The sequence below is a fragment of the Lethenteron reissneri genome, chromosome 67, assembly GCF_015708825.2.
Source record: "Lethenteron reissneri isolate LAM-NWPU_2019-01 chromosome 67, ASM1570882v1, whole genome shotgun sequence".
Taxonomy (NCBI): Eukaryota; Metazoa; Chordata; class Hyperoartia; order Petromyzontiformes; family Petromyzontidae; genus Lethenteron; species Lethenteron reissneri.
Window position 1 is genome coordinate 4028501 of NC_083845.1, and position 17521 is coordinate 4046021.

A 17521-nucleotide genomic window follows, 5' to 3' on the forward strand; every position below is an offset into this window, starting at 1 on the left:
GAAGGGAAATAATAAAATAATACAAATTAAACAATAAAATACAATTCTCACGAGGTTTCGGCCACAACGCAAGCAGCCGTCCTCAGGTGAAGAACAGGTCTGTCGGAAAGACAGCGTCTGAATGACGTAGTGTATAGTGTAGTGTATAGTGAATAGTAGTGTATAGTGTAGTGTATAGTAGTGTAGTGTATAGTGTAGTATACTAGTACAGCAACACCGGTGTGTTGGAGAGCCAAGCCACAACATTTACAATCTGAGTACGACGTTTCGCCAGTAATTACAACCAGCTTCATCAGGCGACAGACAGATTTGTGTAGAAGTCCACCTATTTAGTGCTTTATGTAGAGGCGGAGATGTGGTGACCACGCTTTTGCGCTCTTGCGCCAAGTCGGGGGGGGGGGGGATTAATGAGTCAACGTGGTCACCACATCTACGCCTCTACATAAGGAACGAAACAGGTGGACTTCTACACAAATCTGGCTATCGCCTGATGAAGCTGGTTGTAATTACTGGCGAAACGTCGTACGTCAGATTGTAAATGTCGTGGCTTGGCTCCAACACAACCTGTGTGTGATGGACTAGTATACTACACTATACACTACACTAATATACACTACACTATACACTACACTACTATACACTACACTATACACTACTATATACACTACACTACTATACACTACACTATACACTACTCTACACACTAGTGCTGTAATAGTGACGAATTGGCCACGTTCTGTTTACGTGACAACTCTTACTAGGTGGCTGTGTTGGGTGGTGGCGGGTTTAACGACACATTTATATATTTACGCGATCTAACCCCCCCCCCCCCCCCCCCCCACTTCTATTATGGACTTTTTTTCTGTTTTGTTGACACAAACGTCCGGTAAGGGCAGCCAACGGTGTCAGAAAGCAACAACAATCCCCTCCCCAACCGATATGAGTGCAAAGTAGAGGGAAGCCAAGCGAGTCACTCAATGTAAATAAATAAAGAGGGCGTGCGAGTTCAAATTGCAAACGTGCATCCCAACACGAAGTACAAGCACAGCAGAAGGGGGTGGGACTGGAGGAGGGGGCTGGGGGGGGGGGTGGAAATGGAGGGGGGGGCAGGGGAGGGGGGGTGAGGAGGGAGGAAGGGGGCTGGAGGAGGGGGCTGGAAGGGGGGGGAAATGGAGGGGGGGGCAGGGGAGGGGGGGTGAGGAGGGAGGAAGGGGGCTGGAGGAGGGGGCTGGAAGGGGGGGGAAATGGAGGGGGGGCAGGGGAGGGGGGGTGAGGAGGGAGGAAGGGGGCTGGAGGAGGGGGCTGGAAGGGGGGGGCAGGGGAGGGTGAGGAGGGAGGGGGGTGAGAAGGGTCTCAACGAATCCCCACGCGCCCACTCGGGTCACGTGCCCCCCATCCCGCACTGCCCCCCCCCACAGCCCCCCACCACCCCCCCTTCCTACCCAAGATGGCGGCACGAGGCTTTCCCTACCCAAGATGGCGGCGCGAGGCTTTCCCTACCCAAGATGGCGGCACGAGGCTTTCCCTACCCAAGATGGCTGCACGAGGCTTTCCCTTCCCAAGATGGCTGCGCGAGATTTTCCCTACCCAAGATGGCGGCGCGAGGCTTTCCCTACCCAAGATGGCGGCACGAGGCTTTCCCTGCCCAAGATGTCGGCGCGAGGCTTGTATCTCTCTACGCGCTGGGCGTGAACCGCGTAGCCACCGCGACGCAGACGCGCGCGTTCTGACGGCGCGGGCACCGCGGTGGTAGTGGCGGTGTTAGTGGTGGTGGTAGGCGGCCGTGTTGAGGTGCGTGGGGGAGGCGATACACTCGAAAGCCTTGGGACTCGAGACCTGGATTGGGACCTGGGACCTGGCAGTCGCCTTCAACGGAGGGGGGGGAGCCCCCCTATCGCTTGGTGGGTCCCCACATCGAGCGCGCTAGGGGATGGGGGGCGCGCCACGGCTCTTCTCTCCCTGTCGCTCTCTCTCTGTCTCCTCTCTGTCCCCTCTCTCTCTTGTCGCTGTGCGTGCGCGCGGCGCCATGGACGCGCGCGTTGCTGAGCAATTAGAGCAGCAGCGCAGAGACAGCCGCTCCCCCCCGCACCCCCCCCCTCGCTCCCTGCCCCCCCCCGCTCCCTGCTCCCCCCTCCCTGCCCCCCCCCGCTTCCTGCTCCCCCCCCCGCCCCCTGCCCCCCCGCTCCCTACACCCCCCCCCCGCTTTCTGCTCCCCCGTCGTGAACCCCGCTCCCCCCCCCGCCTCCCTGCCCCCCCCCCCGCTCCCTGCACCCCCCCCCCGCTCCCTGCTTCCCCCCCCTCATTGCACCCCCCCCCGCTCCCTTCACCCCCCCACCTCCCTGCACCCACCTCCCTGCACCCCCCCGCTCCCTTCACCCCCCCCACCTCCCTGCCCCCACCTCCCTGCACCCCCCCACCCGCTCCCTGCTTCCCCCCCCTCATTGCACCCCCCCCCGCTCCCTTCACCCCCCCACCTCCCTGCCCCCACCTCCCTGCACCCCCCCACCCGCTCCCTGCTTCCCCCCCCTCATTGCACCCCCCCCGCTCCCTTCACCCCCCCCACCTCCCTGCCCCCACCTCCCTACACCCCCCCGCTCCCTTCACCCCCCCCACCTCCCTGCCCCCACCTCCCTGCACCCCCCCGCTCCCTTCACCCCCCCCACCTCCCTGCCCCCCACCTCCCTGCACCCCCCCGCTCCCTTCACCCCCCCCCACCTCCCTGCCCCCCACCTCCCTACACCCCCCCCCGCTCCCTTCACCCCCCCCCCACCTCCCTGCCCCCCACCTCCCTACACCCCCCCCCGCTCCCTTCACCCCCCCCACCTCCCTGCCCCCCACCTCCCTATACCCCCCCGCTCCCTTCACCCCCCCCACCTCCCTGCCCCCCACCTCCCTACACCCCCCCCGCTCCCTTCACCCCCCCCACCTCCCTGCCCCCCACCTCCCTACACCCCCCCCGCTCCCTTCACCCCCCCCCACCTCCCTGCCCCCACCTCCCTGCTCCCCCCCCCGCTCCCTTCACCCCCCCCACCTCCCTGCCCCCACCTCCCTGCTCCCCCCCCCGCTCCCTTCACCCCCCCCCACCTCCCTGCCCCCACCTCCCTGCTCCCCCCCCGCTCCCTGCTCCCCCGTCGTGAACCCCGCTCCTCCGCTCCCTGCTCCACCCCCGCTCCCTTCACCCCCCCCTCTCTGCACCCCCGTCGTGAACTCCGCTCCCTGCTCCTCCGCTGTGCTGCTCTCACTGCGGCAGTGTTGCAGCGCACCGCACGAACCCCGCCCGTTACCCTGGTTACCATTGTGTTACCCTGGTTATCAATGTACTACCCTGGTTACCATTGTGTTACCAAGGCCGTTACCATTGTGTTACCCTGTTATCAATGTACTACCCTGGTTACCATTGTGTTACCAATGCCGTTACCATTGTGTTACCAAGGCCGTTACCATTGTGTTACCCTGGCTACCATTGTGTTACCAATGCCGTTACCATTGTGTTACCAAGGCCGTTACCATTGTGTAACCCTGGTTACCATTGTGTTACCCTGGTTACCATTGTGTAACCCTGGTTACCATTGTGTTACCCTGGTTACCATTGTGTTACCACGGCCGTTACCGTTCTTCCCCGGCCGTTATCATTGCGTTACCTCAGCCGTAACAAGCGCGGCGTTGCCTCATTGCCCGAATGAATCTCTGCCGGTGGTGACATCCCGTTACTCTGCACGTTACCCATCGCGTTACTTATTCCGTTACTCATCCCGTTACTCATTCCGTTACTCATCGCGTTACTTATTCCGTTACTCATCGCGTTACTTATTCCGTTACTCATCCCGTTACTCATTCCGTTACTCATTCCGTTACCCATCGCGTTACTTATTCCGTTACTCATCCCGTTACTCATCCCGTTACTCATTCCGTTACCCATCGCGTTACTTATTCCGTTACTCATCCCGTTACTCATTCCGTTACCCATCGCGTTACTTATTCCGTTACTCATCCCGTTACTCATTCCGTTACCCATCGCGTTACTTATTCCGTTACTCATCGCGTTACTTATTCCGTTACTCATCGCGTTACTCATTCCGTTACTCATCGCGTTACTCATTCCGTTACTCATCGCGTTACTCATTCCGTTACTCATCGCGTTACTTATTCCGTTACACATCGCGTTACTTATTCCGTTACTCATCCCGTTACTCATTCCGTTACACATCCCGTTACTCATTCCGTTACACATCGCGTTACTTATTCCGTTACTCATCCCGTTACTGGTCACGTTACTTATTCCGTTACTCATCCCGTTACTGGTCACGTTACTTATCGCGTTACTCATTCCGTTACTGGTCACGTTACTTATTCCGTTAGCGTGCCGTGTCAACCCACCACGGCTTACCCCGTGTTCTTGTGCAGGGAAAATGAGTTTTCAGGTCCCTACGGCGTACAGAGCCGATTTCAATACGGGCAAAACATGTTTAGTCTCCTACGTATTTGTTTGTGTTTCTCTGCTTGTGAGAGATTCATAAAGGGCACGGGGTGACCAATAATGTCTGAATTGGTCTGCGATAAGGTAGGGGCAGTGATAAGGGGTTGACAGGCATGATGTTGTGGTGGTTGTAGTGGTGAGTGTACTAGTGGTGAGTGTAGTGGTGAGTGTAGTGGTGGGTGTAGTGGTGGTGAGTGTACTGGTGGTGAGTGTACTGGTGGTGAGTGTACTAGTGGTGAGTGTAGTGGTGGTGGGTGTAGTGGTGCTGAGTGTACTGGTGGTGAGTCTACAAGTGGTGAGGGTACTAGTGCTGAGTGTACTAGTGGTGAGTGTACTGGTGGTGAGTGTACTAGTGGTGAGTGTACTAGTGGTGAGTGTAGTAGTGGTAAGTGTACTAGTGGTGAGTGTACTAGTGGTGAGTGTAGTGGTGGTGAGTGTACTAGTGGTGAGTGTACTAGTGGTGAGTGTAGTGGTGAGTGTACTAGTGGTGAGTGTAGTAGTGGTGAGTGTACTAGTGGTGAGTGTACTAGTGGTGAGTGTACTAGTGGTGGGTGTAGTGGTGAGTGTACTAGTGGTGAGTGTAGTAGTGGTAAGTGTACTAGTGGTGAGTGTACTAGTGGTGAGTGTACTAGTGGTGAGTGTAGTGGTGAGTGTAGTAGTGGTGAGTGTAGTGGTGGGTGTAGTGGTGGTGAGTGTACAAGTGGTGAGTGTACTAGTGGTGAGTGTACTAGTGGTGAGTGTAGTAGTGGTGAGTGTAGTGGTGGGTGTAGTGGTGGTGAGTGTACTAGTGGTGAGTGTACTAGTGGTGAGTGTAGTAGTGGTGGGTGTAGTGGTGCTGAGTGTACTAGTGGTGAGTGTACTAGTGGTGGGTGTAGTGGTGAGTGTACTAGTGGTGAGTGTAGTAGTGGTGGGTGTAGTAGTGGTGAGTGTAGTGGTGGTGAGTGTAGTAGTGGTGAGTGTACTAGTGGTGAGTGTAGCAGTGGTGAGTGTACTAGTGGTGAGTGTAGTGGTGGTGAGTGTACTGGTGGTGAGGGTACTAGTGGTGAGTGTACTAGTGGTGAGTGTAGTAGTGGTGGGTGTAGTAGTGGTGGGTGTAGTGGTGGTGAGTGTACTGGTGGTGAGTGTACTAGTGGTGAGTGTACTAGTGGTGAGTGTACTGGTGGTGATTGTCTATTTGTGTGTGCATCCACATATCAAGCAAGCAGCAGCCATCAGCATGCAATATCACAGACAGTATAGCATGATAAGTAGCATCATTGACACCTATTATCAACATTAATACATACAACAGCTGATGTTTAGTGATATAATTTGTGTCTATTTGCGTTTCTCGCTTGCGATGGGGCTTTGTAGGATGAACGTTGAGATTTATATCGGGCAGGCGGTGACTAATACGGTCTGAATTGGTCTGTAATAAGCTAGGGGCAATGATAAGGGGTTGCCAGTCTATGCGTCAATCTTGATTTCAAGCTTATCCCCAGTTTTTTTATTTTATTTATTAGTTCATTTATTTGGTGTAGCCCTGTGAGCCATGGCTCTTTAATCGGGTGCAGCCGCAACAAACAAAATTCACGAACAAGAACACATCTTAATGTGACTTCGCGCAAATAGAAACATCTAGAAAAAACCATCAAAGTCTTCCAGAAAAAAGCACCGTATATCAACGCTGTGTGCAAAAATCCCAGTGGGATGCAAGTCAAACAATAACAACCATAAGACAATTTATAGTAAAGTTATCCAGTCTAACTCTGTACGACAACAAACAAATATGGCTAAACCAAAACGTTTTCGAAATCACCAAAATAAAGCTATAATGAAACAGTGATCATCGGAACTGTGATTCAAATTTAACAATAAACGATCCACATAACATGTACGATCAAACTTGAGTCACTCCATAACAGCAGAAGTATCAGTAGGAGTATCGAAACGTTTCAATGCACCTTTAAAGATGAATATTCTCCGTGAGCCAACGGCACTCACTCCCCCCCCCCCCCAGTGCATTAACTCAACCATCACCATCTTCATCCAAGGCAAAGATCCCCCGTGTAGCCTTAGCATACTGTTGAGGGCAAGTGCCGTTAGCGAGTAGCACCTGTGAAATCTGACACGGCACACGAGGGGGTGGGTGGGTGGCCAGCACCACGCCCGGCCGCCTTTGTCTCCCCAGTGGCGATGTTTACGCTGAGTCGAGCTAGCGGGGAGGCCCAGGACCGAAAACGATTTGAAGCTTTCGTGACTGCAGGAATCCATACCCTTTGGTTCTTTCGGTAAAGTCACGTAGGTAGAAAAATAAAATAAATCACGACGTTTCGATCGCAACAACAAGCAATTTTCATCAAGTGGGACAACCACAGAAAAAAAGAAACTGCTGAAGTAGAGTAGTAGGTTTTTACCCTTTAAACTGGTACAAAAACTGACACATTTATACAAGGCATCATGTTTGCAATAACCACAACACAAGCAGTCAAAATGCAAACTAAAAGAAAACAACTCTGATAATGATAATGATATGCACTGTCCTTGAAGTTGATTGGTCCACACCAATTGGTCATTATCAGAGTTTTTCTTTTTGTTTGCATTTTGACTGCTTGTGTTGTGGTTATGGCAAACATGATGCCTTGTATAAAGGTGTCAGTTTTTGTACCAGCTTAAAGGGTAAAAACCTACTACTATATTTTGCCACTGGTAAAGGAGGTCTCATAGTGCTGAAGTAGACTCGGGACCGGCTAAGATATTTGTCACTTGTGTTGTCCGTGAGCAAGAATTGAACTCGCATCACCGGGGTTCGTATTGCACCGCGCAAACCACTACACTACCGCTCCCCACCATCGTCATCACCATCACCACAACCACCATCGGTCACGATCGATCCACTGCTCGATGAAGGCTTCACCAAGGCCGCCGTTGTTACCACTCACGATCCATTCACCTTTTGATCTCCCGACGCGGCAGCTGAAACATTGGCGCGTTTTATTTCTTAATCTCCCCCCCCCCGCCTCTATCCACCCATCAGTTTACACGGCTGCACCACAGTTGTTGTTGATTGGCTGGTCGCGCGTGGCGGGGTAAAGTGTGGGTAACTCCCCACCTCGCTGTCTTCCAAGACCTTCTGACCGGCCAAAACTGTTTAAGATCAAACAATTTTTTTATTTTAGCAGGTAAAGCCCACGGAGCTTTTTTAGCTCTTTTGCAAAAGCGACCTGGCCATAAGGGATGGCTCAATACAGTGGCTTATTATCATGTGGACATTGATAGCAACAGCCAAATGCTTGAAACGCGTGACGTTGATTCTAAATGTGGATAGAAAAAAACGGAGGACCCGAAGAAAAATCCACGTGGCCACGGGGGGAGAGAGACGCACTGCAAACTCCAAATATACAGCAGCAGGCATCGTCAGGATCGGGATCGAACCCACGACCTCCTGCATACCAGGCGAGAGATGTCACATCTCCTAGCCACCGCAGCGCCCCTAAAACACGCTCCAAGTCGAGCGGAGGGCCCTACCGGCAGGAGTGGCGCGAGCGGGAGACATTGCAGCGCTGTACCTCTACCCCTGTGTGCGTCCTTCCACGTGCCAGCCTTTGCATCCATCTTCCTAGGTGTCACAAGCTGCTGCGGCCCCCTCCCTCCTTTAGTAACGCCGCTAACACGGAGAGGAACACTCCTCTTGGGAGCTGTCGTCATCACGCCGCCATCCTTGCCGGGGCTCATGAGCCAAACTACCATTGGCTCCGCTGTGGAGTTTTAAAGGCATCAAGAGGTTAGGGCAAATTGTCGAGAATGGGCGACAATTCCTCTAACTCAGGGGTGGGGAACGTCCAGCCCGCAGGACGTACGAGGCCCGCAAAATCATTTGGTGTGGCCCTGCCAAGGCAACCGCAGGCGGGACTCGAAATTGAATAAATCTAGGAGCAAACCTGGAAAAGCAGTTGCGAGTAGCAGCAACATCATCAATACCAGCTAACATCACACGCCTCGCCAAAGAGAAGCAGTTCCAGCCATCGCATTAGGGGCGAGTTAATTAAATGTTTGACCAAATATAACGGGCTAATTTTTAATTTGATAATTTTGTATGGCCCCCGAATGATGTTATACATTTCCAAACGGCCCTTGGCAGAAAAAAGGTTCCCCACCCCTGAATTAACTCATTTAGAAACACGCGTTTAGATTATTTGGCTGCTATACATGTCCAATAAGCACGGTTGGCTACATACATTCAGCATACACACATGCGTACACTTTGTTGAGCTATCATTTATGGCGATGTCGCTTCTGGAAAATAACTATGAGGTCAGTGGGCTTTATCTGGTAAAATCGAAAATTGTTTATTAATTTATTTTATCGATTTGTTTACCATTACATACTTTGCACTCGAATCGTTTTTGTATTGTTTGTTATTGTAACCTTACCCGCCCCGACTAGGACACCCGTGAAAATGATCAGTCATATTTCTCCAGGATAAATAAAGATTCTGATTCTGAATAGGCACGGCGTCTCCTGATGCGACACGGGCAACACAGGTGGAATAAAATGATCGTTAAATACTACCTACTAATAATGAATAATGTCAACTTGCTAGCGCACGGCGTTGGCTCATCGCTGTCGAAGAGAGAAGGAGAGAGAGAAACATCCTGGATAAAACAGCAAATCTTCCAAAAAACACAAAAAAAAACGTATTACAACGCTGTGTGCAAAACTCCAAGTGTGATGCAAGTCAAACAATAACAACCATGAGACAATTTAGATGAAAGTTATCAGGCCAACTCCGCACTTCCGCAAGAAACATGGCTTAACCACATGTTTTCGAAATCGCCAAAATAAAGCTATAAAAACAATGCAACAACAGTAATCATAGGAACTGTGATAGCTGCTCTCTCGTTATGTTCAGCAGTTCCACCGCTGGATGATATTTTTTCCGCCTGAGGACGACCGCTTGCTTGTGTTGCGATCGAAACGTCGTGATTGATTTTATTTTACACCCACGTGACTTTACCGAAAGAACCAAAGACCATAGAGAGAGGGGACGACGACTCGGTGACGCTAGGCAGAGGACTCGCAGACGTACGCATGCACGGTACGTATTCCGGACTTCTTTTGTACCGCCGTACGTAGCCAACCGTCCTGATCGGAGGTGCGGGGCAACCAGAGACGAGGCGCGGGAAGGCGGCAGCAGCAGCGCAGCACCAGCCACGTGGCAGCGGTGAGGAGCCGGCGCCACCAGCAATTGCCCCGGCACCAAATCGCATCGAGGTGAGCTGGTAGCACCTGAGAAGCTGGGTATGAATCCAGGCAGCGGCTGCCCATGATTGAATTGTCACTCTCGTGCCGGTTAATCTGCCGTCCGTCGCCAGCGGTGGTAGGCCAGGCGCCTGGTCTGTCGAGGACGCGCCGAGTATGTGGGTGGGTAGGTGAGTGGATGAGTTGGTGAGTGAGTGTGTGGGTGTGTGGGTGAGTGTGTGGGTGGGTGAGTGAGTGTGTGGGTGTGGGGAGCGGTAGTGTAGCGGTCAGCGCGCTGCGCTATGAACCTGGCGACCCGGGTTCGATTCCCGCTCACGGCCAACACCGGTGACGATGATCTGAACCGGTCCTGGGCCTCCCCTAGGTTGTCTCAGCCTGAAATGAGTACCTGGTGCGGTGTGTAAACATTGCCACTAGGGAGACAAAGGCGGTCGGGCGTGGTGCTGGTCACCCACCCCCTCGTGTACCGTTCTGGCCTTCATAGGTGCTCGCTAACAGCACTTGCCCCAACAGTCTGTTAAGTCTATATGGGCGATCTTTGTCTTTGTGTGGGTGGGTAAGTGAGTCAGAAAGTGTGTGGGTGGGTGGGTGAGTGGGTGAGTGAGTGGGTGAGTCAGTGGGTGAGTCAGTGGGTGAGTGGGTGGTTGGGTGAGTGGGTGGGTGAGTGAGTGGGTGAGTGGGTGAGTCAGTGAGGTGTAACTTGCAATGTGCTGGTGGTTGAACACAGTGTCGTGGCGGCGGTGGTGGATGAGAAGAAACAGTCAGTGTCTGGTAGACACTGCATCCCCAACATGGGTGGTGGGAGAGAGACAAGGGGGTGACTGACCACCGTTGAGTGTGTAACTGGAGTGAATGGATCAGTGGCATATTAACCACGGTCGTAGTAGCGGCAGCAGAGAGACAAGGAGGGACCTGGAGTGAGACAGTGAGTGCCGGACCATCGCCGTGCCCGGCGACTTCACGGCGAGAAGCGCGATGCGGACGAGCCGCCCTCTAACGCGCCGTGCGCTCTCCCCGCCAGCGCCGCGTTCCGTCCCCCGCGAGCTCCTCCGCCGGCCCCTTCCAGGGCCACCCCCCCCCCCCCCCCCCCGGCCTCCATCCCTTTCCCATCGGCGGTGCCGCCGCCATGAGGATGGAGGAGGCTCTGAACGTGAAGGAGGCGGAGGTGATCAAGCTCGTCCTGGACTTCTTGCACTCGCGCAAGCTGCACGTGAGCACGCTGGCTCTGGAGCGCGAGAGCGGCGTCATCAACGGCCTCTACTCGGACGACATGCTCTTCCTGAGGTGCGCCAGCCTCTCCGGGCTCCACCCTCCACTCGTGCTCATCGCCACCCAACCACCCAGCCACCCACCCACCCAGAGACACCTACCCAGGCACACCCCGCGCACCCAGCCACCCACCCAGCCAGGCACCCACCCACCCAGAGACACCCCGCCCACCCACCCACCCACCCAGAGACACCCATCCACCCAGAGACACCCACCCACCCAGCCAGGCACCCAGAGACACCCAGCCACCCACCCATCCAGCCACCCATCCACTCACCCATAACCCATCCAGCCAGCCACCAACCCGCCCAGCCACCCACCCAGCCACCCAAACCCACCCACCCAACTACCCAAACCACCCACCCAAACCTACCCACCCAACCACCCACCCAACCACCCAACCACCAACCCACCCACTCACCCATAACCCAGCCAGCCAGCTACCAACCCACCCAGCCACTCACCCAGCCACCCAAACCCACCCACCCACCTACCCAAACCATCCACCCAAACCTACCCCACCCACCCAACCACCCAACCATCCATCCACCCTACCATCAACCCAGCCACCCACCCACCCTCTCACCCACCCATCCCACCCACCCATCCCACCCACCTGCACAGTAAAAACAATGGGCGAGTTTCTTAAACTCCCCCCCGCCTCGCTGGGAGATTGAACCGGTGACCTCTGGCCATTGCAAGGTGGCAGCCTGCCCTGGGTCACTGCTGTGGAAATGCGAGTGACTGTTGCGTGAGTGAGTGCGTGAGTGAGTGAGTGCGTGAGTGAGTGCGTGAGTGAGTGAATGCGTGAGTGAGTGAATGCGTGAGTGAGTGCGTGAGTGAGTGAGCGAGCGAGTGAGTGCATGAGTGAGTGCGTGCATACGTGTCGGCGAGCAGAGCGCCGGGCAGCTCAAGTACAGCAAGTTGGCACAGTTGGGGGCACAGTTGGTGAAAACGAAATTATTCTTTATTTTCCCAGGTAAGGCCCACTCAGCCACATTATTCTATTTCAGAAGCATCCTGGCCACAAATAATAGCTCGGTTAAGTGGCTTATCGTGTGGAAATGTATTGCAGCCAAATACTCATACCCACGACCTCCTGTATACCAGGCGAGGTAGTTAACATCTTTCAACCGTGGCACCAGAAACATCTCTGCCGGTCATCTCAGTCACTCGATCTGTGGCAGCCTGGGCCTGTCCCGTGACCTCCTGCCAGTGTGCCTTCGACACTTCACGTGGTAGCCTCAAAGTGCACCTTGCCTGGCACAGGCACCGTGGTGACATCACCGATGCTTAGTGGCAAATGACAGCTGTTGTGGTGCGTGCGTGCGTGTGCAGGCAGCTCATCTTAGATGGGCAGTGGGACGACGTTCTGGAATTCATCCAGCCACTGGAGGCCATGGAGAAGTTCCAGTCGAAGAGGTGACTCTCTCGCATTCGCAAAGATAAATACTCCCCCGAGTATATCCCTGACAGGACTGTTGTGGCAAGTGCTGTTAGCGAACGGAACCTGCGGAGGCTGGCATGGCCCACGATGGGGCTGATGTTGACACACCACACCAGGTACTCGGTTGAGGCTGAGTCGACCTAGAGGAAGCCCAGGACCGCTTCAGGGGGGTCCAATGTTTAATCTTTGGGCAGTGTTGAGTCTTTGGTGCAGTGTTGAGTTTATGGTGCAGTGTTGAGTCTATGGTGCAGTGTTGAGTTTATGGTGCAGTGTTGAGTCTATAGGTAGTGTTGAGTCTATGGGTAGTGTTGAGTCTATGGTGCAGTGTTGAGTCTATGGTGCAGTGTTGAGTCGATGGTGCAGTGTTGAGTCGATTGGCAGTGTTGAGTCTATGGTGCAGTGTTGAGTCTATGGTGCAGTGTTGAGTCTATGGTGCAGTGTTGAGTCTATGGGTAGTGTTGAGTCTATGGTGCAGTGTTAAGTCTATGGGCAGTGTTGAGTCTATGGTGCAGTGTTGAGTCTATGGGGCAGTGTTGAGTCTATGGTGCAGTGTTGAGTCTATGGGCAGTGTTGAGTCTATGGTGCAGTGTTTAGTCTATGGTGCAGTGTTAAGTCTATGGGCAGTATTGAGTCTATGGGGCAGTGTTGAGTCTATGGTGCAGTGTTGAGTCTATGGGCAGTGTTGAGTCTATGGGCAGTGTTGAGTCTCCAGTGCAGTGGTGAGTCTATGGGCATTGTTGAGTCTATGGGTAGTGTTCAGTCTCTGGTGCAGTGTTGAGTCTATGGACAGTATTGAGTCTATGGGGCAGTGTTGAATCTATGGTGCAGTGTTGAGTCTATTGGCAGTGTTGAGTCTATGGGCAGTGTTGAGTCTATGGGCAGTGTTGAGTCTATGGGTAGTGTTGAGTCTCTGGGCAGTGTTGAGTCTATGGGCAGTGTTGAGTCTCTGGTGCAGTGTTGAGTCTATGGGCAGTGTTGAGTCTATGGGCAGTGTTGAGTCAATGGGTAGTGTTGAGTCTCTGGTGCAGTGTTGAGTCTATGGGTAGTGTTGAGTCTCTAGTGCATTGTTGAGTCTATGGGCAGTGTTGAGTCTATGGGCAGTGTTGAGTCTATGGGCAGTGTTGAGTCTATGGGCAGTGTTGAGTCAATGGGTAGTGTTGAGTCTCTGGTGCAGTGTTGAGTATATGGGCAGTGTTGAGTTTATAATGCAGTGTTGAGTCTATGGGCAGTGTTGAGTCTATGGTGCAGTGTTGAGTCTATGGGTAGTGTTGCTTCTGCTGTCAGCAGGGTTCCGAGCGTCGCTGTCGTCGCGTCCGTAGGTTCCGCTATCTGGTGCTCAAGCAGAAGTTCCTGGAGGCGCTGTGCATCAACAAGGCGGTGCCAATGGATGAGGAGCCACGCCAGGTGAGCCAGCAGTGGCCCTGTGTGGGGGCTCCAACCCCCTCTTTCCTCCTTCCCTCCCTCCTTGCTCCTCCCCCCTCCCTCCCTCCCTCCCCCCTCGACCTACCTCCCACCCTCTATCTTGATATTTCACGCAACCTCCGGACATCCTCGCAGCAGCGGCTTCGAACAGAGACGGTCACCGCATCGCGCGGCGCTTTCGGATGCGCTTCTGCGGCCGTCTGGAACGTTCTGCCTTCCGATATATGGAAACCACTTGGGAGCGCCACACTTTTAAATCGTCATCTATATTGACAACCTCATTTTTTTTAAAGTGCTATTTGTGTTCAGTTTCTTTCTTGTCCTTCCCCTGCACCTCCGGTTAGCACGGGTGGCTACGTACGGTGCGAAAGAAGTTCAACATACATGCATATGTAATGTAGCACTCGGAGACGCTGTCTTGCTTAAGTTACATATATTTATTATATTATACAGGTAGTCTTCTACTTACGATGGAGATGGGTTACGATGACCCCATCGTAGGTCGAAAATATCGTAAGTCGAAGATGGCCTAGCCTACCCAGGAGTCTTAAAGAATGGTGATTATTTAGCAAAACAGCAATTTACAGTAGCGTACTGTATAAACTATATACTGTATTTATTTATTAATTACAATACTGTATTGCGCTGTAAAATGTAAAGTAAAAAAAACAAGGTAAATTCTTAGCCTACCTATATGAACTGCAATTTAATAGAAAGTTTTTTCAGGAAACAATCCTATCTGCTATAAAAAAAACTTTTAACATGCTTTGAACGTATCGTATCGTGGTAACCTTAAAATGATATCGCTGAAGCTACGTATCATACATGCATTGAACGTATCGTAACGTATCACATTGTACTGCACTCGCCAAGATTCTGTCCGTCGTCTGCACACTTGAACGATGTTAAGGTTGTTGATGGCAATTTTGTCGTATCGCTATCGCCATCGTAAGATCGAAATATCGTAAGTCGGACCCCATCGTAACTCGGGGACTACCTGTATATCACAGCCCACCCGACTCGATCACGTGTTACCAGGTGGACGCAGGTTGACTCTATACAACTGGGTGACTCTATGGAGCTGCTACACGACGTTCGCTTTATAGCCGACTGACTACTATATAGAAGCCGTCGATGTAGTTGCCACGGGGAAGATATCTAACTCCCTTTCAAGACGAGGAGGGCGATCGCCAGCGACGACAGCGACGACGGCCCGGACCCCGAATCCCCACGGCAGCCCCGAGCCCCGCTCCGCACTGCCTTTTATTTCCCCTCGGCTCTGGCCACGCCCCTTTTCCTCGAACTCTCTCCCCCTCGCCTCACGAGAACACCCCGGGGGTTCCGTCTCTACCCCCCGCGTTGACTCCCTCACCCAGTTAACCTCACCTGACCCTGCCTGTCCTCATCGCTGCAATCATTAATTACGGCCAATAGGCCCCTACTGTCCTTACACATACATCATACATCTCTCTCTTTGTCTGTCCGTTCCTTCTCACTCCCACCTCCCACCCTCCATCTCTCCGTCCGTCCCCCGCCCGTCCACTCGCCCCCGCACCCCCCCGCCGCAGCTGGAGTTCACGGTGGAGGCGGTGGTGCAGTGCCTGCAGTCGCTGGAGCCGTTCTGCCCCAGCCGCGAGGACTACAGCGGCCTGTGCCTGCTGCTCACGCTGCCCCAGCTCACGGAGCATGCCGAGTTCCGCGAGTGGAGCCCCAGCGCGGCGCGCGTGCGCTGCTTCGAGGAGGCTTGCGCTCTCGTCTCCGACTTCATCCCGGCCGACCGCAAGCTGAGCGAGGCCGGCTTCCGCGCCAGCCCCGACCGCCTGCTGCAGCTGCTCGTCAAGGGGCTGCTGTACGAGGCTGCCCTGGAGCTGTGCCAGGCGCAGGCCACGGGCGAGCCGCTGCTGGGCGACGCCGACGTGCTGCAAGGTGGCACCCCCTACCCCCGCCCGCTCCTCTCCCAACACCGGTCTGCCGGCTGGGTCACCTGCTGAGTCACCCGCTGGGTCACCCGCTGGGCCACCCGCTAAGTCACCCGCTAGGTCACCCGCTGGGTCACCCGCTGGGTCACCCGCTGGGTCACCCAGTGGGTCACCCGCTGGGTCACCCATTGAGTCACCCGCTGAGTCATCCTCTGCTGCTTGCCTCGTTTGCTTCCCTATCTCGCCCCCTCGCTTGTTCCCTCGCTCGGCTGTGTTTGTGTGTGTGCTGCCGTGCGCATCACAGTGTGCTGCCGTGCGTGTCGCTGTGTGTGCGCGGCCGTGTGCAGGCGTGGACCTGCTGAGTGGGAACGGCTGCGTCTGTGTGTGTGTGCTGCCGTGTGTGTCGCTGGTTGTGTGTGTGCTGCTGTGTGCAGGCGTGGACCTGCTGAGTGGGAACAGCTGTGTGTGTGTGTGCTGCTGTGTGTGTGGCTGGTTGTGTGTTTGCGCGGCCTTGTGCAGGCGTAGACCTGCTGAGTGGGAACGGCTGTGACGAGATGGACCCGAGCCTGCTGTCGTGGCTGCGCTGCATCCCGGCGGAGACGTTCTCCTGCGCCTTCGAGCAGAAGACGCTCGCCGTGCAGCTCGACCGCCTCGTGCGTCCCGTCAAGGCCACGCTGTCCGACCTGCTTACCCCACTCATGCAGGTGTGTGTGTGTGTGTGTGATACAGGGTGTGTGTGTGTGATACAGGTGTGTGTGTGTGTGTGATATACAGGTGTGTTTGTGTGTGTGTGATACAGGGTGTGTGTGTGATACAGGTGTGTGTGTGTGTGTGAGATACAGGGTGTGTGTGTGTCAGATACAGGGTGTGTGTATGTGTCAGATACAGGGTGTGTGTGTGAGATACAGGGTGTGTGTGATACAGGTGTGTGTGTGTGATACAGGTGTGTGTGTGTGAGATACAGGGTGTGTGTGATACAGGTGTGTGTGTGTGTGTGAGATGCAGGTTGTGTGTGTGTGTGATACAGGTTGTGTGTGAGTGGGAGCGGTATTGTAGCGGTTAGCGCACTGCGCTACTAACCCAGCGAACCGAATTCGATTCCCGCTCACGCCCACCAACACCGGTGACGATGGAATGAACCGGTCTTGGGCCTCCCCTAGGTCGACTCAGCGTCAAATGATCACCTGGTGCGGTGTGCAAACATCGCCACTGGGGAGACAAAGACGGCCGGGCGTGGTGCTCGCCACCCACCCCCTCGTGTGCCATGCCAGCCTTCACTAGGTGCCACTTGCCTAACAGCACTCGCCCCGACAGTCTGCTGAGGCTATACAGGGGACCTTTACCTTTGTACAGTGGTACCTCGGTACACGTCGTTAATTCGTTCCAGAAGGGGTAGGACTTGTACCGAAAATGACGTGTACCAAACGAATTTTTCCCATGAGAAATAAAGGAATAGGAAATAATCCGTTCCAGAGTATAAGAAATGATATTTTATATGGCATATTATACATTAATGGGGTTGTATAAAATAATAAAATAAATCTAGACACTACTTATTACTAAAATGCATACGTAAATTTAAATAAATGCATAAATAAATTAAAATAAATTGAAATAAAAATCAAATTTTTACGTCACTTTACCTTGCTGAGAGGAGTTGATAGCCTACGAGGATGGTGGTGAGGAACGGTAGGAGTCGTGAACGGGGTCTACGTGGGCACGCGGTGACTCATCCCGACCCATACA

At 53.9% G+C, this 17521-nt stretch overlaps 1 protein-coding gene across 1 annotated transcript in view; it reads left to right on the forward strand.

Annotated features, from left to right (window-relative positions):
• The first annotated feature begins 1724 nt into the window (after window positions 1-1724).
• The window catches only part of WDR47 (WD repeat domain 47), a 33840-nt gene continuing 18043 nt past the window's right edge, over window positions 1725-17521 (forward strand). Inside the window, exons 1-7 of the mRNA XM_061578615.1 lie at window positions 1725-1901; window positions 9593-9730; window positions 10740-11002; window positions 12326-12409; window positions 13754-13838; window positions 15425-15782; window positions 16295-16479. Coding sequence (XP_061434599.1) covers window positions 10845-11002; window positions 12326-12409; window positions 13754-13838; window positions 15425-15782; window positions 16295-16479 — 870 coding nt within the window. The 5' untranslated portion in view covers window positions 1725-1901; window positions 9593-9730; window positions 10740-10844. The remainder of the gene's footprint in view (window positions 1902-9592; window positions 9731-10739; window positions 11003-12325; window positions 12410-13753; window positions 13839-15424; window positions 15783-16294; window positions 16480-17521) is intronic.